Below are 24,950 nucleotides of genomic sequence, written 5' to 3' on the forward strand. Positions count from 1 at the left end.
GATCAGTGTAACACATTACGGAGAAAACACGTGTCTGAAATGAAATTAATTTCTATACACACTTGTCTCCAGCGATGCTGTCTTTAGCGCTGTTGTCTCCTGCTTCAGGGCCGCTCATTATGCTCATTGCATATTCACTGCATTGCGGACCCGGAAGCAAGTGTGACCACAGCGCTGGAGTGTCCATACTACGGATAGCAGCATCGGGGACAGGTGAGTAAAAAGTTCCTGTTCCGGAGAACACACGTGTGCCAAAATCATAGCACATGGAGGGACATACACACCTTCAACACGTCCGTGAAAAACGTGTGTGTTTTTCACTGACGTGTGAAAGAGGCCTTATTCAACCTGAAGGCATCAAACTGATTTTATGATCAGTCAATCTGATCAGTGTTTTCTCCTAATCTGGTGCACCCTGGTAATGGCCCGATCAACCACACATGTCCGTTGTAGCAGGAGTTCTATGTAGTCTACCAGAGATGGAGCTTCTGGTATCGGCCGATGTCCTAAGTGACGGGTCCAACTCCAGTTTCCTACCTGTATGTCCTATGTCCCATAATGAGCCTGAGATTTTCCAACAGTCAGAATATACTGGATAAAATACATTTGTGGCATAACATTAAAGTCAGGAATACACAATTTAAGGGAAATATAAATATTCAAAAGTGGTTTTACTTCAATAAACTGGAAAATGTTCCATAACATGGACTCCTCGCCGGCTTCCATTATGTATCACTGTGCTTTTTGCTAGCTGTCAACAACTCGGTGCCAATGTGTGAGAAATATGGGACTTGGGTAAAACACAAAACACAAATCGAAAAAAATAACATGAACCAGAAAACTTTAAAATTGAACAGATACAAATGCCTGTGAACTATGTACCACAACTTTATAGAATAAAAAAAAAAACAACCTAGATTTATTCTGCTTTACAAATTGTGTGAGGGAGAACATGTATGTCGTATACTACAAACAGCTAAGCTGATAACTTGGCTCTTCTCTTGGGTGGTCCTCTATAAGCCCTGGTCTTCCTGCGCAGGCCACCTCTCCTGTCTACTTTGGGGACCTCTGTTTCCGCTTCCTCTGAGCTGCTCTCACCACCTCTCTCTATATATTTCTGAGCTGACTGATCGTTCTCCACGGATCCTTCAGACTGTTCTCCAGAAATACTCCTCTGTCCTTCAGATTGTGGCTTCAATGCTACATCCTGAAGTTCAACCACAAGATGAGGACCTTGCCGGAGAAGAGGCAATGTTTCTGCAGAAACATGAACGGTTGTTTGTTCGATGTTCAGGGTAGATGTTCTATCGGTGTCTGGACACACTTCTGCAGAATTGCCCTCGGTGTTACCAGGAAGACCATTATTTGTTGGGTCCTCAACTGGTAGACTTGCCTCAGGGGATGTTGCTGCCATTTTCTTTTTTAATTCCTCATCTTGTATTTCTGTTGATTCATCTTCAGTTATGATGTTTTCATGCAAGGAAGTCTCCAGTTCCACCGGATTAAGGACCTGTAAAAGATTACACAAAGTAAAAGTTACAGGGGCCACCTCATGTACAGATCACGTCAGGTGTGACCACCTCAGCCATTCACTGAGTTTTGATAATTTGGCTCTACAGTTTTAGTAATGTAGATGTGTTAAGCCTGTCTAATGTTGTCTGCTCCCGCACACTTAAAGGAAAGTATGGCATCATTCAGTATTTAGCATGTACAAATTGCTGTTTGTGGTAACATATTTTCTGTAATTACTTCCATATGGTCTAATTATAGGGGAAAATATTTATTACGTATAAGTTCCAAGGGTTCGATATGATAACAGAATAAGCTCCTAACCAGTTCTGCAGCATCAAAATGGAGCTGTACCACCCATACTAGGATGTGCAGCTGCAGAGTAATGTGTATCTGCAAGTGTAGAGAATAGGCAGCCTATGGCAGACTCCCCACTGAGAAGACAGAAACCTTTTATTACTGTTGCCGTCATTTACTACTGCATAGTTTATCATTACTAAATACACAAAACTGTACATAGGAGTGGCAAATATACCAGGGGTACTCCAGGAGAAGGTCTCGCGGTCCGCATAATGCCGTGTCCGATGTTTCTCCCAGGCGGCTGTATTTTGCCGCTCCCCGGCCCGAAGTGGGAGTCGGCCATTCTCCGAACCGGTTGTCAAGCTGACAGACGATTCAGGGAAGGTGTAACATGCTGGCTCCCAGCAATCACCTGTTCTTGTGTTTTTTTTTAGGCACAAGTACAATTGAAGCCCTCACCACCAGCACTTCTGGGTCACGGCAACATCAGCAGAGTGATCAAGTAATCTGATCATGCAACTGGCATCATTCTGCTGCGTCGCAGAAGAGGAGTGAATGTTGGTATGCTGAGCCCTTTACTAGAGCTTGAGAAACTAAAAATATAACAGGGAGGGCTGAGATTTATGGAAACAATATATTAGGAGTGTAACATGTGAGGAAACACTATGAGAAGAGGGTGATTGAAGCAGAAATAGTATAAGGAGGGGTACTTGTGAGTTGGCAGTTTGAGGAGCAAGGGGGACTTTTGACGAGACAATATGGCAGTATGGAAAGCAGAGGGGACCTGTAAGGAGACAGTGTGGCAGTATGGAAAGCTAAGGGAATGTGTGAGGAGACAGTATGGCAGTATGGAGAGTGAGAGGGACCTGTGAGCAGACAGTATGGCAGTTTGACAGGCAAGGGGGACCTATGGGGAGCAAGAGGGATCTGTAAGAAGATAATATAGGGAGTGTGGAATTTGTGAGAAAGCTACACTGGGTATGGAAAGTATTCAGGCCCCTTTAAATTGTTCACTCTTTGTTTCATTGCAGCCATTTGGTAAATTCAAAAAGTTCATTTTTTTTTTCTTATTAATGTACACTCTGCACCCCATCTTGACAGAAAAAAAACAGAAATGTAGAAATTTTTGCAAATTAATTAAACAAGAAAAACTGAAATATCGCATGGTCATAAGTATTCAGGCCCTTTGCTCAGACATTCGTATGCTCATAAGTCACATGCTGTCCATTTCCTTGTGATCCTGCTTGAGATGGTTCTACTCCTTCATTGGAGTCCAGCTGTGTTTAATTAAACTGATAGGACTTGATTTGGAAAGGCACACACCTGTCTATATTAGACCTCACAGTGCATGTCAGACCAAATGAGAATCATGAGGTCAAAGGAGCTGCCCAAGGAGCTCAGAGGCAAAATTGTGGCAAGGCACAGATCTGGCCAAGGTTACAAAATATTTTCTGCAGTAATTAAGGTTCCTAAGAGCACAGTGGCCTCCATAATCCTTAAATGGAAGAAGTTTAGAACCACCAGAACTTTTCCTAGACCTGGCCATCCAGCCAAACTGAGCAAACATGGGAGCAGAGCCTTGGTGAGAGAGATAAAGAAGAACCCCAAGATCACTGTCGCTGAGCTCTAGAGATGCAGTAGGGAAATGGGAGAAAGTTGCACAAGGTCACTATCACTGCAGCCCTCCACCAGTCGGGTCTTTATGGCAGAGTGGCCCGACGGAAGCCTTTCCTCAGTGCAAGACATATGAAAGCCCGCATAGAGTTTGAAAAAAACACATGAAGGACTCCCAGACTATGAGAAATATGATTCTCTGGTCTGATGAGATGAAGATAAAACTTTTTTGTGATAATTCTAAGTGGTATGTGTGGAGAAAACGAGGCTCTGCTCATCACCTGCCCAATACAATACCAACAGTGAAAATGAATGAATGAGGCCAAGTACAGAGATATCCTGGAAGAAAACCTCTTCCAGAGTGCTCTGGATCTCAGACTTGGCCTAAGGTTCACCTTCCAACAAGACAATGACCCTAAGAACACAGCGAAAATAACAAAGGAGTGGCTTCAGAACAACTCTGTGACCATTCTTGACTGGCCCACCCAGAGCCGCGACGTAAACCCAATTGAGCATCTCTGGAGAGACCTGAAAATGGCTGTCCACCAACATTCACCATCCAACCTGACAGAACGGGAGAGGATCTGCAAGGAAGAATGGCAGAAGATCCCCAAATCCAGGTGTGAAAAACTTGTTGCATCATTCCCAAGAAGACTCATGGCTGTACTAGATCAAAAGGGTGCTTCTACTCAATATTGAGCAAAGAGTCTGAATACTTATGACCATGTGATATTTCAGTTTTTCTTGTTTAATAAATTTGCAAAAATGTCTATATTTCTGGTTTTTTTTGTCAAGATAGGGTGCAGAGTGTACATTAATGAGAAAAAAAATGAACATTTTTGAATTTACCAAATGACTGCAATGAAACAAAGAGTGAAAAATTTAAAGGGGTCTGAATACTTTCCATACACACTGTATATGAGGATAGGGAAAGGGAAAATGAGTATGGAAATAATATGGGGAGTGGTGGGGGTCTGTGAGGAGACAGTATGGGGAGTTTGGTATATGTGAGGCGTGGAGGAGGGAAATGGGTGCAGAAACAGTATGGGGAGTGAGCGTGTATGAGAAGACATATGAAAAATGAAGAGTGGAAATGTATGAGAAAAGAGGGGAAAAAAGTGTAAGGAGACAGTATGGGGGGAAAAAAGTAAGGGGGCACAAAATAGAGGCTAGGTAGTGGGGGGGACAATGTGAGGGCACAGCAAAGAGGAGACAGTATGCTGAAGATGGGGAGCATCATAAGAAGGCACAGAATAGAGACTGGGCACTATAGGGGAAACACAGAGTGAAAGGATAATGTGAAGAGGAGGCTCAGTATGGAAACGAGAGGGCATTGTGTAGGGCATGTACTATAAGAGGGACAGTGTGGTGTCATATTTTGTGCAAGGAACACAGTGAGGGGCAATTTATTCAGTGGCTCTGTGTAGGACATATATTTTTATTCAGGAGCATTATAATCATGTAGCTATTTGTAAGAGCACCGGGTCGTGATGTGCTGCAGCAGACCTGCAAGACATACTGTACATCTATAGAGATGAGCTGTAGATGTACAAAGTCATCATGACGTCTGGACAAGATGAAAGTGAAGAAAAGAATGAGAACAACTCCAATCGGATAAGTTGCCATCTATAAGGTACCCGGGTGTAAATGTTTATTTGTGACTAGCTGTACTACCCGGCTTCGCCCGGGTTAATAACTGTTAACAAAATAGAATGTATTAACAAAAATGTATTCTGTACACAGAAACCACAAAACAAATAGATAGAAATGTAATTATTAAAAGGCAAAAACTAAGCTAATAGAAGCATTTCACAACATATATTTCAACACCACAGATATTCCACACAGATTTAACTAAATTGGCCAAGTAATGTGCTCCGTCTGTCTCTTTCCAGGTGTGTCTCTTTCCCCGTCTGTCTTTTTGTCTGTCTCTATCTCTCTGTTTCTTTCACCATCTGTCTCTTTCTAGATGTCTCTTTCCCAGGTTTGTCTCTTTCCCCGTCTGTCTCCCCGTCTCTTTGTCTGTGTCTTTTCCTGTCTGTCTCTTTCCCTGTCTGCCTCTCTCTGTCTCTATTTCTCTGTCTCTTCCTCCGTCTGTCTCTATCAAGGTCTGTGTCTTTCCCCATCTATCTTTGTCTGTCTCTCTGGCTGTCTCCTCCTTCCGTCTGCCTGTCTCTGTCCCTGTCTGCATGTCTGTCTGTCTCTTTCCCCATCTGTCTCTTTCCAGGTCTGTCTCTTTCCAGGTCTGTCTTTGTCTGTCTCTTTCACCGTCTGTCTCTATCTCTCTGTCTCTGTCTATCTGTCTCTCTGTCTGTCTCTCTCTATCCATCTCCCCACCGACATCTTATTACCTCACATATAAGCTTCTTATACTATGAATGTCTTTTGTTCCTATAGCAACCAATCACAGCTCCTACTAATAACCTGTAGTTCCAGGCTCCATTTACTTTAATGGAGGCATGTTTTTTGGAGAGTAACTGTAAAGCGCGGGGTTAAATTTTCCTGTCAAAACATAGTCTACGACGTTCCCTGGCTCACAGGGTGCCTGTGCAAGTTTTCGTGATTGTAAATGCGACAGTGCAGATACACTTTTCTTTTCACTTTTTCCCCATTATGTAGATAGGTGCAAAATTGATTGGTAAATTGGAACACGCGGGGTTAAAATTTCGCCTCACAACATAGCCTATGACGCTCTCAGGGTCCAGACATGTGAGTGTGCAAAGTTTTGTGGCTGTAGCTGCGACGGTGCAAATGCCAATCCCGGACATACACACATACATTCAGCTTTATATATTAGATATTGACTATGTCTCATCAGTACTGTGTTCCTGTATGGTCCACAGTCTGATGATGACTGATAGCAACAACTCCCAGCATCTCCTTACCATTGTTAAGAACATACTGGGAGTTGTAGGTTCATGAGATACAAATGTATATGGGGTTGACCTGCCATTACAATTGATTTATCCTGTACTAAGCTTGATTCTTGTATTGATGTAACGATAGTGGTTCTGGTGATGTCTTTCTGTAATGTTGGTGGTTCTGGTGATGTATTCATGTACTGCTGGTGGTTTTGGTGATATATTTCTGCACTGATGGGACTTTTGTACTTCTTTACTGCTGGTAGTTCTGTTAATAAAATCCTTTGCTCTTATTGGTTCTGATCCTGTACATGTGTAACAATCCATAACTTGTAACGTGATATATGGCCATGTTGATAAAGTATTCTGCCATATGCCAATTAAGTGTTACTACATTTGTATTTTTGTTGTATTTTTTGTGTTTAACACCACAGGGTCCACACACCCAAACCAGGACCTCCCCTGTTAGCATCACAGGGGTCCTGGGGGTACACTGTCCATGTGCGTAGGGGGCACACTGGAACAGTAGGCGCAGTAGCCGCAGCCCAGTTAACTCCGCTGGGCTGCTACAACAGGACTGGAACGATATGAGGGAAAGCGTGGCACCTGCCCCTAAGGTGCTGAGTCACAAATCTTGGCGTGACAGGCACCGGACGCCTATCCCTACTACCGCTTCCAGAACTAGTGGCTGTAGGCGCATTGTGGCTCTATCATGTGCATAAGAGCATATGCATATGAAGACTGCGCACCATGGTGCAGTCTCCAGGCCCTTTTAATACTTAGAATCCGCCCCAAACCCAGTCTGAGCCACAATGGCACCTCCAGGGGCCAATAGCGGAGTGCCACCTCATCAGTGGCGTCACCAGAGGACTATCCGAAACCGCCACGTCACTGATGACACAATGGCAGCACCGCCCCAAACATCCTACCAGTCATCGTCTGATGACCAATGATGGGGTGCCAGGTCATAGGGGCGGGCCTCCGTGAGCCAGTTTTGAGTGGTAACATCATCAGGAAACCTAATGCTATCCAGCCTATCAGGGCCTGCCACCTCACGGACATACCCAGTGAAGTCCTTACTGGACTTAAGCCTCTGATGCACTAAGTGTCTGAGCATGCTCAGTAGCCTGAACAATCGACAATCTCAGAAATAAGACTATCAGTAGGCACAACACAGGACTTGGACACAGAACGAAGTCCAAGTACCTGAGGAAAGAGGCTTTTCGCATCAAGTGTAGGAGCATGCTCAGTATTCTGAACTGAGGACTTGTGGTTATGTGACAACAAAATTCTTTAGGAAGAGCATTTAGTTGTCACATGACCACAAGTTATAAAAATCACGAGTGGTCATGTGATGACAATTGGGAGCAGAATCAGGGGCTGTCACTATCACTGACAGTTGGGAGAACCATGAAGAGCAGCTTGTTGGCATGTGACAGTAAGGCCTTGTGCGCACACTGTGTTTTTACCAGCGGTTTGTTTTGCGTTTTTGCTGCAGAAATCTCTTGAGAAAATGGTTGTAACCTTTCTGCAGACATTCCCCAGCAAAACCTATGGAAAAAAAAATATCTGTGCGCACACTGCGTTTTTTTCTCAAGAACATTCTTTCTGCAGAATTTCTTGAGAAAAAGAATGAGCATGTCACTTCTTTTCTGCAGGTACCTGTGTTTTTTGCCATAGATAATGGTGAAAAAACGCAGGGACCAACCTGTGGAAAAAACGCATCAAGAACGCGGTAAAAACTCATGCATTATTGGTGCGGTTTTTTGAACGCAAGTGCGTTAATCTTTCAGACTCTCAAGAAATTTCTTGAGAAAAATCCTTTTTCTAGTGCACACAGGGCCTAATGAGTGGTCACAACGACTACTCAAACCACTTGAGCGGGGGGAGGGGGTGCAAGCGGAATTGGAATTTTGGTGTTGGAAAATCTAAATCCGCCTATCTGTATATATAGCGGCACTGAGCTGTGGAGTATGCCGCTACCATTCCAGCAATGCTGTTTACTGATCTACTCCAGTCAGATTCACAATAACTCTGCAGGTCTGAAGACTGTATTTCCCCTGTAACTTGAGATGTAATGTCAGCTTCAAATAGAAGCAAAATACACAAAAATATTGTTATAAGTTCTCTTATCAGCTTAAAGAGGGGCGTAATGTGTAAAAAAAACCCAACAAAATAAAACAGAGCTGTGACCCCCCTGACGACCCAAAACTTTCCATCCTCTATGACTGTAATGTTAGTCACAGCGCTATATGCTGCCAAAAAGAAAGTGTGAAAAACATGATTTATTTATACATTTATTTACTTATAACTAGAATCAAGCAAAAACACCCGAGAGGTACAAATCAGTCGCTGCTGGGCACAGCCTGTGAGCCTTGTCCTACCTGCCGGCGTCCTCAGCTCCTGGGATTAGAAGGCCCAGGACGCCATCATGCCTGCATCACACGGGGATGGCGGCAGGTAGAAAGGTGTGTAGGGCTCTGGTCCAGCAGCCATGTCTGTGATCCAGCGCAGAGTCCAGAGAAAATGTAAGCTCAACATGGAACGGGGTGATAATTGATTGATTACTGGATGTCTGAACACCGGGACCTCCACCGATTCCAACAACAGGACATTAACAGACAAAAGTAGAGGGGGGTGTTCAAATGCCGCGCCAATGACCACTGTTCAGAGGTCAGATTAATGTATCTTTATTTTTTGCACAGGTCTACGCGTTTCTGGAGACTCAGCTCCCTTCCTCAGGACCGTCAGGCACAAAGAAAAACATCAAAGTGATTTGTTTTTCTTTGTGCCTGACGGTCCTGAGAAAGGGAGCTGAGTCTCCAAAAACGCATAGACCTGTGCAAAAAAATAAAGATACATTAATCTGACCTCTGAACAGTGATCATTGGCGCGGCATTTGAACACCCCCCTCTACTTTTCTCTGTTATCTGCCGCTTGGGTGGCTGCAGCCGTGGTCAAGTTTTATATGCGATTACAGTAGTTGCGACTCTCACAACTACATCTGGTGAGTAGCATTACTCCCCCCTCCCCCACCCCGCACATATTGGGGTAAGACCCTATTTGTGCTCTCTTTCCACAGCTTTTCTCCAACAACAGGACATTGAGATGCCCAAAAATTGCGTGATGGACCCAAAGTACCGCACCACTCAATGTACTGTCTATGAGACTAGAGCAAATGGCCGAGCATGTGCGGCCAACGCTCTCAGTTAATGGGGCATTTCACATCCTTTACTCACGCTCAGTGGGGTATCAGCGACTAGGAAGCCATCACCAAGGGGGAAAGTGGAAAATGGCCTAATCTTGAACTGGTTTAGCTGCTTTTATAATTGATGCAGCTGCAGGACAGAAATGTCTACAGTTTCCAATCAGACGTTTATCATGGATACAGAAAATGATATTTTTTTCCATTTGTAGTAGAACACTAGCTCGGTATCGTGGGCCACGTGCGGCCCTCTGCCTGTTCCACTCTGGCCCACAGACCAAGACAGACGAAGGACTGAAAACCATGGCCCGTTGGCTCCACCATGCCCTCCCCGGCTGCCCATGTGTGTACACCTGGGGATACAGCGCTTGGACGGGCTTCACAGGAGATCAGTCATTTTACAACCCACAGTAACATCGCAGATCATCACAGGTTTAACAGGACCAATAAAAAATCTAAAAAAAAAATATTACATTTTATTTTATGTTGGTAACTGCACCCCCCTCCTTCTCAAAATGCAAATAAATCTTAAGAAAAAATAACTAAAAATGAATATATTTTTTATGTCTGAATAAAGCGTCAGATAACGTCTATTCTATAAAGTGAACACCAAATGGAAGGAACTGAATTGGCGGAATCGCTGATAATCTTTGGAGACTTTGTCTCACCCACAAATAGAAGTGATCAGAGTGGTACGGACCCATGACTATGGATCCACGAGGGAGATGGGAAAAGCTCCAGGAGATACAAAGCTAAGGGCGGAAAGTAAGGAGGAATCGGAAGAAGCCGTCTCCGCTGGACCCCGGTGGGGCGGCTGGTGCACTCTGGCGACCTCAGCACACGGACACCGACATTACTGATATATTAGAATTTATTAGTAGTCGGATACAATGACTCCGCCGTATGGTCACGTCTCTAGGACAGCGGTGGGCACTGGGGGCTGAGGAAGTTGCGGGGCTGGACCATGCCGCCTTGTTTGCCCGCCTCGGCCTGCAGGGCGCTCAGCGCCTCTCCTATGGTGCTGTCTGCGATGTCGCCATCCACCTGGGCCAGGTATTTGTAGAGGAACACGAAGGTCTGATATGGGATGCGGGCGGCGCCCCCCTCAGGGTCCTCACTCAGGATCTCACAGGCAAACTTCAGGGCGGTGGTGATGCTGCCCCCCAGAGAGCTGCAGGCCAGAGCCAGGAACTTCATCCACTCCACCTCCCGGCCAGGATCGTCCAGAGCCAGGATGGCCAGCAGCTGGGCCTGGGGCAAGCACACGGCCCGCCAGCGCTGCTCCAGCTCCTCCGCCGGCACCAGCGCCCGGCCGCCCAGCTGTCTGTGCAGCACCCGCAGCAGCCCCGGGCTCAGCCCGCTGTCCGTCCTCTGCGTGGCCACCGGCATCTCCACCCGGTCCTTCACCGGCAGCGGCTCTCCGCGGGACAAGCTGCGGAAGTAAGCGGCCGACCACTGCAGCGTGTCCGCCGGCTGCGTCCGGATCGCCGCCTTGGTGAACTGCTTCAGCAGCTCCGGGAGCTCGGGAGGGACGGCGATCTGCTGCGGGCAGAACATGGGCTCCGGGAGAGGCATGGCGGGATAACGGCACACACCGGAGCGAGGAACACCGGCACAGCCAGCAACGGAGGACTCAGCGGTCAGTGTAGCGTCCTGTTACCAGGCAACAACTGCCAAGGCAACAGGGTTACGTTACTTGCGTCAGGTCACGTGGAAGAGACCTGCAGCCACTTTAGCGGCACCACCTGGCGGAAAGCGGAACTGCAGCATACACAGGAAAGCGTGACCAGGGCACAGAAGATACAGACTTACATCAACTGTATCCTAAATACAGATGACATATATATATATATATATATATATATATATATATATATATATATATATATATATATATATATATATATATATATATATACATATATATATATACACAGTACAGACCAAAGGTTTGGACACACCTCATTAAAAGAGTTTTCTTTATTTTCAGGACTCTGAAAATTGTAGATTCACATTGAGGGCATCAAAACTATGAATTAACACATGTGGAATGAAATACTTAACAAAAAAGTGTGAAACAACTGAAAATATGTCTTATATTCTAGGTTCTTCAAAGTAGCCACCTTTTGCTTTGATTACTGCTTTACACACTCTTGGCATTCTCTTGATGAGATTCAAGAGGTAGTCACCGGAAATGGTCTTCAAACAGTCTTGAAGGAGTTCCCAGAGATGCTTAGCACTTGTTGGCTCTTTTGCCTTCACTCTGCGGTCCAGCTCACCCCAAACCATCTCGATTGGGTTCAGGTCTGGTGACTGTGGAGGCCAGGTCATCTGGCGTAGCACCCCATCACTCTCCTTTTTAGTCAAATAGCCCTTACACAGCCTGGAGGTGTGTTTGGGGTCATTGTCCTGTTGAAAAATAAATGATGGTCCAACTAAACGCAAACCGGATGGAATAGCATGCCGCTGCAAGATGCTGTGGTAGCCATGCTGGTTCAGTATGCCTTCAATTTTGAATAAATCCCCAACAGTGTCACCAGCAAAGCACCCCCACACCATCACACCTCCTTCTCCATGCTTCACGGTGGGAACCAGGCATGTAGAGTCCATCCGTTCACCTTTTCTGCGTCGCACAAAGACACAGTGGTTGGATCCAAAGATCTCAAATTTGGCCTCATCAGACCAAAGCACAGATTTCCAATGGTCTAATGTCTATTCCTTGTGTTCTTTCGCCCAAACAAGTCTCTTCTGCTTGTTGCCTGTCCTTAGCAGTGGTTTTCTAGCAGCTATTTTACCATGAAGGCCTGCTGCACAAAGTCTCCTCTTAACAGTTGTTCTAGAAATGTGTCTGCTGCTAGAGCTCTGTGTGGCATTGACCTGGTCTCTAATCTAAGCTGCTGTTAACCTGCGATTTCTGAGGCTGGTGACTCGGATAAACTTATCCTTAGATGACTCTTGGTCTTCCTTTCCTGGGGCGGTCCTCATGTGAGCCAGTTTCTTTGTAGCATTTGATGGTTTTTGCCACTGCACTTGGGGACACTTTCAAGGTTTTCCCAATTTTTCGGACTGACTGACCTTCATTTCTTAAAGTTATGATAGCCACTCGTTTTTCTTGCCATAATACAAATTCTAACAGTCTATTCAGTAGGACTATCAGCTGTGTATCCACCAGACTTCTGCACAACACAACTGATGGTCCCAACCTCATTTATAAGGCAAGAAATCCCACATATTAAATCTGACAGGGCACACCTGTGAAGTGAAAACCATTTCCAGTGACTACCTCTTGAAGCTCATCAAGAGAATGCCAAGAGTGTGCAAAGCAGTAATCAAAGCAAAAGTTGGCTATTTTGAAAAACCTAGAATATAATACATATTTTCAGTTGTTTCACACTTTTTTGTTAAGTATTTCATTCCACATGTGTTAATTCATAGTTTGATGCCTTCAATGTGAATCTACAATTTTCAGAGTCATGAAAATAAAGAAAACTCTTTGAATGAGAAGGTGTGTCCAAACTTTTGGTCTGTACTGATATACTGTATATGTGTGTGTGTGTGTGTATATATATATAATGTGGCCAGCGGTGAGTTGCAGGCTGTAGCGTTGGGAGGTGTGGGTTGGCCTGGTATGTGGGCTGATGCTGTGATGTAGCCCTTGCTGGTATGTGCCCCTATCTTGGTGTAGCCACCATCCTGACATGTGCCCCCATCGTGGTATAGGTAGGATCCTTGTGTATGCAGCATCCTGGTCTGTGTCCCATCCTGGTATAGTCTCCATCCTTGTATGGCCCCCATCCTGGTATGTGGGTGTCTGTGTTTGATATGTGTCTGTGGGCGGTGTTTGATATGAGTGGGGTTGTGTGTGTGCGTGGTGGTTTGTGTGTGCCAGTGTGTGTGTGTATGTGTTGGACTATGTGGGAGTTGTGGTGTGTGTGTGTGGCTTCATTTCCCGCTGGCCATGAATAGTAATGATTGGCTCATGAGCACTCCGGGATGCAGCTCTCCCACTAACCACTGATGAATGCAGGGGAAGCACATGGCTACTTAAATATTAACACTGCAGTGAATGTTAAGTAGCCGCTCATGAATGAGTAATGAGCGGCTCCTTAACATTCACAGCAGTGTTAATCTTTAAGTAGCCATGTGCTTCCCCTGCATTTATCGTTGGTTAGTGGGAGAGCTGCGTCCCGGAGTGCTGGGTTCCTAGTGTGCCGCAGCTGTGTCTCCTCCGGTCCCCGTCCCTCTGTGTGTCTCTGTGTCACGGGGAAGCCCTGCGATGCCGCAGCTGCGTCTCCTCCGGTCTCCATCCCTCTGTGTCTCTGTGGCATAGTTGGGTCACTGATCTGCGCTTTGGGGCCTCCTGTGGGTCGGGGCTTAAGGGCGCTTTCACACTTACGTTGAACGACATCCATTGCAATCCGCCGCCTTGAGGAATTACGGTATCCATTGCAGGAATCCGTTTATTCCTCATAGGCTTCTATTAAGGGCGGATTGCAACGGATGGTCTTGCGTTGCATCCGCCCTGCATCAGTTGTTTTATCGGTGACCGTCAGTGCCCGTCGGGCGTAAGGAACACTGAATATAGCGTTTTTTGTTGCTGTAAAAAAACGCACTCCGCAGGATTCCGTCGGGATCCGTTAAGAGGCATAATGAATGTCTATGGTGCTGGATTCCGTCGCCATGTGTTTGGCGACGGATTCCAGTGCAGGATTGCATCACGTTCTACTGAGAATGCTCAGCATGTCCAGCAGAACGTTCTAAATCGTTAAAAGCACTCCTGGTCTCTCGCTTTCTCTCTCTCTCTGTCGATCGGTCTCTCTCTCAGTCTCTATCTCTCTGTCTCTGTCAATGTCGGTCTCTCTCTCTCTCTCTCTCTCTCTCTCTGACGGTCTGTCTCTCCCTCTCGCCCCCTCTCTCATACTCACCGATCACCGACTTGGCACTGCACAGCTGTCACACTGTGGTGGCTTCTCCTCTTTTGAAAATACCGGCCGCTCATTATTCCATCTCGTATTCCCTGCTTCCCCGCCCACCGGGGCCTATGATTGGTTGCAGTAAGACACACCCCCACGCTGAGTGACAGCTGTCTCACTGCAACCAATTACAGCCGCCGGTGGGCGCGTCTATATCGTGCAGTACAATAAATAAATAATTAAAAAAAAAACGCGTGTGGTCCCCCCCAATCTTGATACCACCCAAGATGAAGCCACATGACTGAAGGCTGGTATTCTCAGGATGGGGAGCCCCACGTTATGGGGAGCCCCCCAGTCTAAAAATTTCAGCCAGCAGCCGCCAGGAATTACCGCATCCATTAGATGCGACAGTCCCAGGACTCTACCCGGCTCATCCCGAATTGCCCTGGTGCGGTGGCAATCGGGGTAATAAGGAGTTAATAGCAGCCCATAGCAGCCACTAAGTCCTAGGTGAATCATGGCAGGATTCTATGAGACACCCCACCATCATTAACCTGTAAGTGAAAGTAAATAAACACATACACCGAAAAAATCCTTTATTTGAAATAAAAGACAAAGAACACCCTCCTTCACCACTTTATTAAAATCCCCAAATACCACTCCAGGTCCGGCATAATCCACAGAGGTCCCATGACGCTTTCGACTCTGCTACTTGAAGCTGACAGGAGCGGCCGTAAAACACCGCCTCTCACTGTGAGCTCCAGGCAGCAACTGAAGTGAATTGCGCTGTCAGCGGAGAAATCACTCAGGTATTGCCGGTGTGTGTGCTGTGATGATCGGTGCGGTAGTGCCTGGGTCTGTGCGGTGATGATGAGTGAGGTAGTGCCTGCGTGTGTGCGGTAGTGCCAGTGTATGTGTGGTGGTGATGGGTGCAGTAGTGCCGGTGTATGTGTGGTGATGATGGGTGCAGTAGTGCCGGTGTATGTGCGGTGATGATGGGTGCAGGTGCAGTAGTGCCGGTGTACTGTATGTGCAGTGATAATGGGAGCGGTAGTGCCGGTGTATGTGCAGTGGTGCCTGTGTGTGCGGTAGTGCCGGTGTATGTGCGGTGATGATGGTTGCAGTAGTGCCGGTGTATGTGCGGTAATGATGGGAGCGGTAGTGCCGGTGTATGTGCAGTGAGGATGTTGTCTGGGTTTCGGCGAGTGGGCGTGTCCTAACTGAGCGGTCGTCGCTGATGATTGGGTGTGGGTAGAGTAAGGTGTGGGTGTGTGGGGGATGTGATGCAGGGCTGCTGCTGATTGGGTGAGGTGGAGTGAGGAGTGGGTGTGTGGGGGGGTGTTCGGCCTGTTGGAGCTGTGTGGGCGTGCTTTAGGTGGTTTCAGCGTATAATGTAATTTCTTGGACAGACAGACAGAATAGGGCAATTATATATATATATATAGATTACTTCTATTTAATATTGTACAGGTATGTATATACAGTATGATGTTTCTCATCACAGCATGTGTATCTATACTTATAGCGTCACAGCAGCACATTATGTGCACTATCTACACAACACTGCTACATGCATGTGACACGCCTGCGTAGATTCTGGTGCACCTTTCTAAAGTGTACCCTTTCCTGGCGGACTCCTGTGCTTGTTTCTCCCTCCTGCGTTGCGCCTTCGCTCACTGAACTCTGTATCAGTGCCCATAAACCCTGTGGGGTGGCGTGAAGCGTCACTTTCCAGTGAATTTGTGGAGGTGGTAGCTTCGGTGCGTACAGACACCTCAGCTGCTGGTTTTGCTAGCGGAGCCTGTGGGTTATACTCCCCTAGCCTAGAGTCCAGTCCCCATGTTGCAGCCAAGTCCTTCCACCGATAGATTATATATGGAATAAGGCCACGAGAGATGAGCTCCTGTGATCTCTAGGATCCCTTCTGTCCTTGCCCGGGCAAAGCGGTACCTGCTCCAGGCCACAGGTCTTAGCTTTTCCACTGCTCTTCTTTCTCTCCTCCACACTCTACACACTGTGTCCCCACTTTTTACTGCTGTGTTCCCACTCCTACAACTCCACCCCCCCCAGCCTGGCTTCGGATATAATCACACCCTCAGCCATGTCTGATGAGGTGTTTCTGAGCCTGGGTGTCGTGCTTTTGTGTAAACCGGTGTTGACCTCCTCCTTTCCCAGGATGGAATACCACACCTCAGGTTGAGGTGTAGTACCTCTGTGGCGACTGAAGCCTCAGGTGCGCCACATATGGTACATGCACAGTCAGATCTGCTACATACACACACTGCCAGGGTAGTCTGATGGGCACAAGAACAAGTGAACACAGCAATTGTGCATTCAATTACCCCTATCAGACATTAACAGAACAGTTTATATAGTAAAGCAGTAGAGATTGGAGACTGCTCAAGTCACTGCTGTTACAGGCAGATGCTAAGGCTACTTTCACACTTGCATTCAGGGCAATCCGCCACTATGGAGAATAGAGCAGTCCGTTAACGCACTGCGCTATTCTCCATAGACTTGTATTGACGACGCACTGTAACACAAGTGTCTGCGTTTCATCCACTGGACGACGCTGCGTCGTTATTTTGACGCAGCGTCGAGCGGAAGGAACGCTACTGTTACACCTCGTGGCTTTCCTGTAGCAAGGAATGAGGTGGTCCCCCATTCCTTGTCTGCCACGAGCCCTCCTGCTCAGCAGCGCCGAAGGTCTGGGAGACTGCACGGTCTGCAGGAGTTGCCTCCTCGGAGACGCAGCGGAAGGGTGACACCTAGTGGCTCTCCCCTTGCAAAGAATGGAGTGGTCTCCCATCCCTTGCCTGCCACAGGCCCTCCTGCTCAGCATCACAGAGGGTCTGAGAGGTTGCACAGTGTGCAAAGGATGGATGCTCAGGGAAGCAGCAAGACTTCCCTTATCTCTGCACATTGTGAAACCGAAGATCCCGCCTTTATGACCCAGAGGCAGGAAGATGAGCATGTGCCCCACGTGACGTCTTCTGATTCGCTCACTGATATCACACAGCCCGATAACGAGGCTGGTGATGTGCTGAATCCAGATTGGGTCACGCCCATCTCGCGCCCGCCCTTGGGTGGAGCTACGCCTCCTTAAAAGCTTCCCCTGCCTTCATGGCGGTGCGTGACTGTCCTATGTTTGGATGTCTGGCAGTGTGCTGCCACGCCACTGTACAGACGTCATTGTCTTTTGTGGGCTTTGCCCTTGCTGCTCAGGCAGCACCTGGTTTGCAGGTCCTGCCCCTGCCTTGCTGCTCTGGCAGTATTCCGTTTAGCAGGCTGTGTTCCTGTCCCAGGTGAGCTCCTTGAGTCTCTGTTGGACTCACCTGTTTCTGAAGCACACGTGCGTGGGCACCTCTGTGCTACCCTCGTGCCATATTCCTGTGACTCCTGCTGGCACACGTGCGTAGGCACCTCTGTGCGTCCCCGTGCAACAGGTACACCGAACGAGAAGCCCCGAGTCATACAACCCTCACTGGTTAGGGCGGACCGGTGTACATAGATCGTCTGTGACATTCCAGACGATCACTAGTAGCAACCCGCTCACTCTTTCCTGACCATAGCAGCGGTCCCTTACACCGCACAGTGGACCTTGACCGGCGGAAGCTGTCCATTTCCCATCTTGGCACGTCTCCCCGGGTCCCCCTCGTAACACGCTACATTTAGCGTTTTTTGGGTCGTTAAAATAACGCACCTTGACGGATTACATTGGAATCCGCCAAGGTGTCTAATGATTGTCTATGGTGGCGGATTCTGCCGCTATGCGCTAAGCGGCGGAAAAGCTCCGGCGGCTTTTCCTCTTTTGAAAATGCCGGCCGCTCATTATTCCCCCCCAATTTTTATACCAGCCAAGGTAAAGTCACAAGGCTGAAGGCTGGTATTCTCAGGCTGGGGAGCCCCACGTTATGGGGAGCCCCCCAGGCTAAAAATATCAGCCAGCAGCCACCCGGAATTGCTGCATCCATTAAATGCGACAGTCCTGGGACTCTACCCGCCTCATCCCGAATTGCCCTGGTGCGGTGGCAATCGAGGTACTAAGGAGTTAATGGCAGCAGCCCATAGCTGCCACTAAGTCCTAGGTTAATCATGGCAGGCGTCTATGAGGCACATTCCATGATTAACCTGTAAGTGAAAGTAAATAAACACATACACCCGAAAAAATACTTTATTTGGAATAAAAGACAAAAAAACACCCTCTTTCACCACTTTATTAAAATCCCCAAATACTCCTCCAGGTCCGGCGTAATCCACACGAGGTCCCGCGAAGCATCCAGCTCTGCTACAGGAGCGGCAGTAGAACACCGCCGCTCCTGTGAGCTCCACGCAGCAACTGAAGTGAATCGCGCTGTCAGCGGGGACGTCACTGAGGTAATCCCTGTGTGTGTGCGGTGATGATGGGTGCGGTAGTGCCTGCGAGTGTGGTGATGATGGGTGTGGTAGTGCCGGTGTGTGCGCGGTGATGATGGTGATGATGAGTGCGGTAGTGCGTGTGTGTCGGTGATGATGTAGGCAGTAGTGTCGGGATGTGTGCGGTGATGATGTGGGCAGTAGTGTCGGGATGTGTGCGGTGATGATGTGGGCGGTAGTGTCGGGATGTGTGCGGTGATGATGTGGGCGGTAGTGTCAGGATGTGTGTGGTGATAATGTGGGCAGTAGTGTCGTGGTGTGTGCAGTGATGATGAGGGCTCTCTCTCGGCTAAAGAAAACTTAATGCAACGCGTTATTGCACTGGAATCCGTTGCCTTTATTATCACACTTTTTGCAAGGCATCTGTCACATGCGTTACACAACGCATTGTGGTGGATGCCGTTCAACGCAAGTGTGAAAGTAGCCTAACAATACACAGCCGACACCTGCCTTGTATGAAGCAAGCTCAGTTCCAGCAGAGTGAAGGCAGATAGCCGTAACGTACATGACTGAGGCAGTGATAGATCCAGGAAAGGGTTAAGGAGTAAGGGATGGGGTTTTTACCTAAGGAATGTGGTGGGGGGTCAGCGAGCAGGAGGAGAGATGGGGGGCAGGGGCCATATAAGAAATAGGTCCCATGTTAAGGTGTCATTCCTTTGTCCTGGACTCAAAGACTGAACCAGCAGTATGGATGCCTTGCTGAAGACTGTTCAGGCTGCGGCTTTGACGTGTAGGCCCGAATGGATTCAGGCCCAGCTAGACGAATTGCTGAAGAATGCCCGGGATACAGCATCTGTCCCTTCTGAACTTTCTGAACATCAAACTTTAAGAAGATCAAGACCTCCTGAGAGACTAACTTCTGAAATGGCCAATAGGACTCACAATAGGATCATAAGTCCTTCTGTTACTTCTAGGAAAAGAGCAAAGCGCAGCACGGCCTCTGATCCTTCTTACAAACCAGGAAGGAAACTACAGTACAAGAATAACAAGGTACAGAGAAAAGAGCCAGATCATCTAACCAGAGAGACACCAAGAAGTGCAAGGAGAAAGTCCAGCTCTACTGAGGTGCCAGCCAGAGAAGCAGCCACACAAGCTACAACTGACGTGACGACAGCCCACCATGAATCCTTAGAACTTCCTCAACAATCTTTGCATCATTCTAGAGGACATCATACGGCCTCACCCCAGGAACTGAACCAACACGGGGGGATGGGCTTAGGACACACAACATTTCCGGATCCGGGTTCTCATTACACGAGGAGTGGTAGGAATCCAAAAAGACAACTGCGCAAAAGTACTTTAACCAGACAAAGACTTCATCGGCCGGCTCAGGATGTGAGTCAAGCAATAAATCTACAGCTACAAGACTCAGAAGAGATTCCAGACAATGACTATGACACAGATAACGACTCCCCACTAGAGGGCAGCAGCACGCAGCACTTCAATAATGAAGGGGCTGTAGAGACTATAACTAATACGTCACGGACGGCTGGTCAACCTAGGACGCAGCCAGGTATTGGTGAGAACACTTTTTCTTGTCCTATATCTAGTGTAACAACACCTGTAATGAGTCCAGTGGGCGCAGTTGGGGGTACAGTTCCCGGCAATGTAGGATGGGATCTTAATTCAGTAGTACAGCAATTAGTGTCAGGGGTTAAGGAGGCTTTGAGTCAGTCTAGCTTACCCATAACTTCTTCTCCTATTGCTGCATGGTGTGGAAATGGTCGCCGGACATCGGAGGTGGTAAGTCAGTTGTGTGCTGATCCAGAGACACAGGAGGACGCAGTAATTTCACAAGGGGTTACATTATCTGATGCAGCAAAAGGAGAATTATATGTATGTTTTGAGGGTCCTCTAGGAATTCATTTGAAACAGGAGGTTAGGGAGAAGATTTGGGCCGACGAATATGTGGAAATATTTTCATTATTGCCCTTAGAAAAATATAACTTGGATAGAGTAAGGTTTGATGAGAGGAAAAGAGAGGAACAAGAAAGACGGTATTGTCTCATCCCCCAAACATTTGCCAATTGGTTCCAGGCTTTTGCCATATTAGCATATTAGCAAGTGTAATAGGCCAAAAAACTCCTGAACATTGCTCTGCCTTATTTTGTTACATGAATTCTATCGGGGAGGCGCACCGTGTGTATGGAGGTTTAGCATGGCTGCGCTATGATGAGCAGTTTCGCCAACGAAAGGCTGGTCGCCAAGGGATTCGTTGGGATCACAAAGATATTGGTTTATGGATGCGTCTCATGACAGCGCCACGTGGGGTTAATCAGCCCTTTCAGGGCTATGTCGGCAGATCATCAGCAATCGGATTGTCGGCAGCAAACAGAAAAGGTTGCTGCTGGCAGTTCAATGATAGCCAGTGCAGATTCGGAAACACATGCAGGTACAGACATGAATGCACCTTCTGTAGTGGAAACCATAGCCTATCAAAATGCTTTAAACGAAATAAAACCCCAACAGCAGAGATTAACCAAAAAGGGGAAAACCCCAATTAGACTCGGGGAGATGGTGGGCTATCTAAGCAGGTACCCAGATAGAAAAGCAGCACAATTGCTGGAGGAGGGTTTCTCAGAAGGTTTTAAGATCCCATCTACTTCAGGCCCATTAACCTGTTCTCGTAACCTTGCTTCAGCTTATACATATTCTCACATTGTCTCCACAAAACTAAACAAAGAAATTGACCTGGGCCGCATGGCAGGCCCATTCACCAAAATGCCAATAGAAAACTTAAGAGTCTCTCCATTGGGAGTGGTCCCAAAGAAGGAACCCAATAAGTTTAGGCTGATCCATCATCTGTCCTTCCCTCATGGAAGCTCAGTTAATGATGGAATCGATCAGGAACTTTGCACAGTCTCGTATACTTCATTTGATACAGCGATTGCATGGGTACAGAAGTACGGCAGAGGAGCTTTAATGGCAAAAACAGACATTGAAGCTGCCTTTAGACTCTTACCAGTCCATCCAGAAAGCTTCCATCTCTTGGGTTGTCAGTGGCAGGGAAGGTTTTATGTAGACTTGTGTTTACCGATGGGCTGCTCCATCTCATGCTCCTTGTTTGAATCATTTAGCACATTTTTGGAGTGGGTAGTAAAGAAGGAAGCCGGCGTGCGTTCTGTCCTGCATTATCTAGATGATTTCCTATGTATAGGTCCACCAAAGTCATTTGTTTGTGCTTCATTATTGTCAGCGATTCAGTCGGTTTTTAAGCGTTTCGGAGTACCGTTAGCATCAGATAAAACAGAAGGCCCGTCTACACTTATCAAGTTTTTAGGAATTTTGATTGACAGTGAGACAATGGAGTGCAGATTACCGGATGACAAGGTCAGTGATCTGCTGGAGGCAGTCAGAGAAGCTAGATCTCACCGTAAGATCAGATTAAAGGATCTACAATCGCTGTTAGGAAAAATGAACTTTGCGTGTCGCATTATTCCAATGGGTAGAGTTTTTTGTAGGCGCCTAGCTGCAGCTACCTCAGGCATAACCTTTCCACATCACTTTGTGCGGCTGGCTAGAACATTAAAGGACGATCTGGCGGTATGGGAACAGTTCTTAATGGAGTTTAATGGGAGGTCATTGTGGATCAGACCACCGGTTTCAAATTTTGATCTAGACATCCACACTGATGCAGCGGGGTCAACTGGTTTTGGTGCATATTGTTCTGGACAGTGGTGTGCAGATAGGTGGCCAGAGAGTTGGAGAAACAATGGGTTAACACGAAACTTAGTACTCCTTGAATTGTTCCCCATAGTGGTTGCTTGTGAAATTTGGTGCAATATTTTCCAAAACCGAAAAGTGAGATTTCATTGTGATAATTTGGGAGTTGTAGAAGTCATCAACAAACAATCAGCTTCTTCCCTGCCTGTTGTTACGTTGCTGCGTCATCTAGTGCTGCGCTGTTTAAAGTCAAATTGTCAGATTACAGCTGTGCATGTCCCCGGTGTTTGCAATTCTGTGGCTGATGCTCTGTCTCGTTTTCAGTGTGACAGATTCCGTTCGTTAGCCCCGATGGCAGAGGTACAAGGCAAGAAGTGTCCGGATTTTCAGTGGTCACTGCCAGTGACACCGCATACGCTCTGATAGAACGGTCTGTGGGTGTAAGCACATGGCAGAGGTACCAGTCAGCATGGAGGGAATGGGAAGACTTGTGTGCTCTAGTGGCACATGATGCCAGTGTACATGACAATGTTTCCTTGTTGTTATTTTACATTAGCAGGGCCTTTGTGGACGGTATTTCATTGTCCAGTATTGATAGTAAAATGTCTGGATTAGCCTTTTGGTTTAAGTTGCACGACTTCACTGATTACACAAAGCATTTTTTAGTTAAGCAGGCCCTAAAGGGTTACAGAAAAAGTTGTAAGAAGAGCAGAGATAAACGGCGTCCGATTTCTTTCCAGTTATTGCAGCAGATACTGAGTGTACTAGGCCGAGTCTGTAGCAGTCCGTTTGAAGTGTTACTCTTTAGTTGTGCATTCACACTGGCCTTTTTTTGGAGCTTTTAGAATCAGCGAGTTAGTGTCGAGTAGCTCCACCAGAAGTGGGGGTCTACAAGCTGAGGACATGCATCAGTACACAGACAGATTGGAATGTTTTCTGGCAAAGTCAAAAACTGATCAACAGGGTAGAGGAAAATGGATCACATTGTTTCCTTTAAGCGGTTCCAGGGCCTGCCCGGTCATCTGTTTTAGAAACTATGTCTCAATAAGGCCAAATATCCAAGGTTCATTACTAATTCATGAGGATTGTAAGTCATTGTCACAATTTCAATTAACAGCAGTTCTTAAAAAATGCCTGACAATATTGGGAGAGTCTCCAAATGCATTCACTTCACACTCATTTAGGATAGGAGCAGCCACAGAAGCTGCTAGATGGGGCTTAGAGCCTGACATAGTTAAAAAAATCGGGAGATGGGAATCGAGCAGATTTAAGAGTTACATTAGATTGCATTTATTATAAATGGCGTACATGTATATATATGTGTACATTTTGGTAATCTTATAGTAGTTGTGTCTTCATTTAGACAATTGTGTGATAATTGTGTTTTTGTTTTTGTTTTAGCTGAACAGCAATGCCTGGTTTGGATCATGGGACATTCATTTGTTTTTTGGGGGGCCTTACGTGCAGCAGTCAGGCCTAATGGCAAACAGTTGGGGTTGCCCAGTTCCTTGGCACGGGTGACATGGATAGGAAAGAGGGGAATGCAGTGGCATCAGCTGTTGAAAGAAATCCAGTATCATGTGGAGTTCTACCGCCCCCCGGACGTCTTACTTATCAATTTAGGTGGTAATGATTTAGCAATAAGAACATCAAGACATTTAGTTAGGAACATAAAGCTTGATATGTTGAATTTATGGAGGTCTTACCCAGAAACAGTGGTGGTCTGGTCGGATATAGTAGCTAGACAAATGTGGAGAACAGCGCGATCAGTGGCTCGCATCAATAATACAAGGATAAAGGTTAATAAAAAAATTACAAAATTTGTGTTGGAAAACGGAGGGGTGGCCATACGTCACCAGATGCTTGAAAATACAAAGGAACAATTTTGGAGAGATGATAAGGTACATCTTAATGACATTGGCATTGATATATGGATGTTGGGAATACAAGAAGGAGTAGAACGAGCCATTAAGTTGTGGAGGAACTCACTCTTGTAAGGTGTCACAAGAGCGAGTCTTGGCGGGATGTGGTTGTTTAAACCCCCTCTTTGTTGGTTGGAGAATTATGTTTTTAATGGGGTCCCTGGGCCAGAGCTCAGCGGACAGTGGAATATGGGTCCCTGGGGAGGAGCTCAGTGGACAGTGGAATAGATGGGTCCCTGGGGAGGAGCTCAGCGGACACAAGGAAAATGATCAAGGGGTATACCCAGATTCCCCCTTGAGCTAGGTGTACACGGCGGAGGGGGATATGGGGCTGGGATTTATAACAACCACATCTCTGGGCCGATAATCTTGTTTTTCTTGTTGATGTTTTTTCTTATAAAAAATAAAGGGCTGCTGTGGCCAAAATTTTAATCCATGTCACGCAGTGTGTGGTGTCTTATTTATTAGGTTACCAGGAGCGCAATTCACTAGTCCATCAGTCAAGCAGAGTGAAGGCAGATAGCCGTAACGTACATGACTGAGGCAG

At 46.8% G+C, this 24,950-nt stretch overlaps 2 protein-coding genes across 5 annotated transcripts in view; both read right to left on the reverse strand.

The window, feature by feature from the left end:
* Window positions 1-654: 654 nt before the first annotated feature.
* FAM169A (family with sequence similarity 169 member A) overlaps window positions 655-24,950 on the reverse strand; it is a 164,008-nt gene continuing 139,712 nt past the window's right edge. For all 4 annotated transcript variants that reach the window (XM_075325404.1, XM_075325410.1, XM_075325416.1 and 1 more), the window contains one exon: window positions 655-1,510. In XM_075325404.1, the coding sequence (XP_075181519.1) occupies window positions 977-1,510 (534 nt within the window). In that variant the 3' untranslated portion in view covers window positions 655-976. The remainder of the gene's footprint in view (window positions 1,511-24,950) is intronic.
* ROPN1L (rhophilin associated tail protein 1 like) lies at window positions 9,959-11,152 on the reverse strand. The gene has a single exon (XM_075325421.1). It carries the CDS (start codon window positions 11,062-11,064, stop codon window positions 10,405-10,407), a length of 660 nt encoding a protein of 219 aa, XP_075181536.1. The 5' UTR covers window positions 11,065-11,152; the 3' UTR covers window positions 9,959-10,404.

The sequence above is a fragment of the Anomaloglossus baeobatrachus genome, chromosome 1, assembly GCF_048569485.1.
Source record: "Anomaloglossus baeobatrachus isolate aAnoBae1 chromosome 1, aAnoBae1.hap1, whole genome shotgun sequence".
NCBI classification, from domain to species: Eukaryota; Metazoa; Chordata; class Amphibia; order Anura; family Aromobatidae; genus Anomaloglossus; species Anomaloglossus baeobatrachus.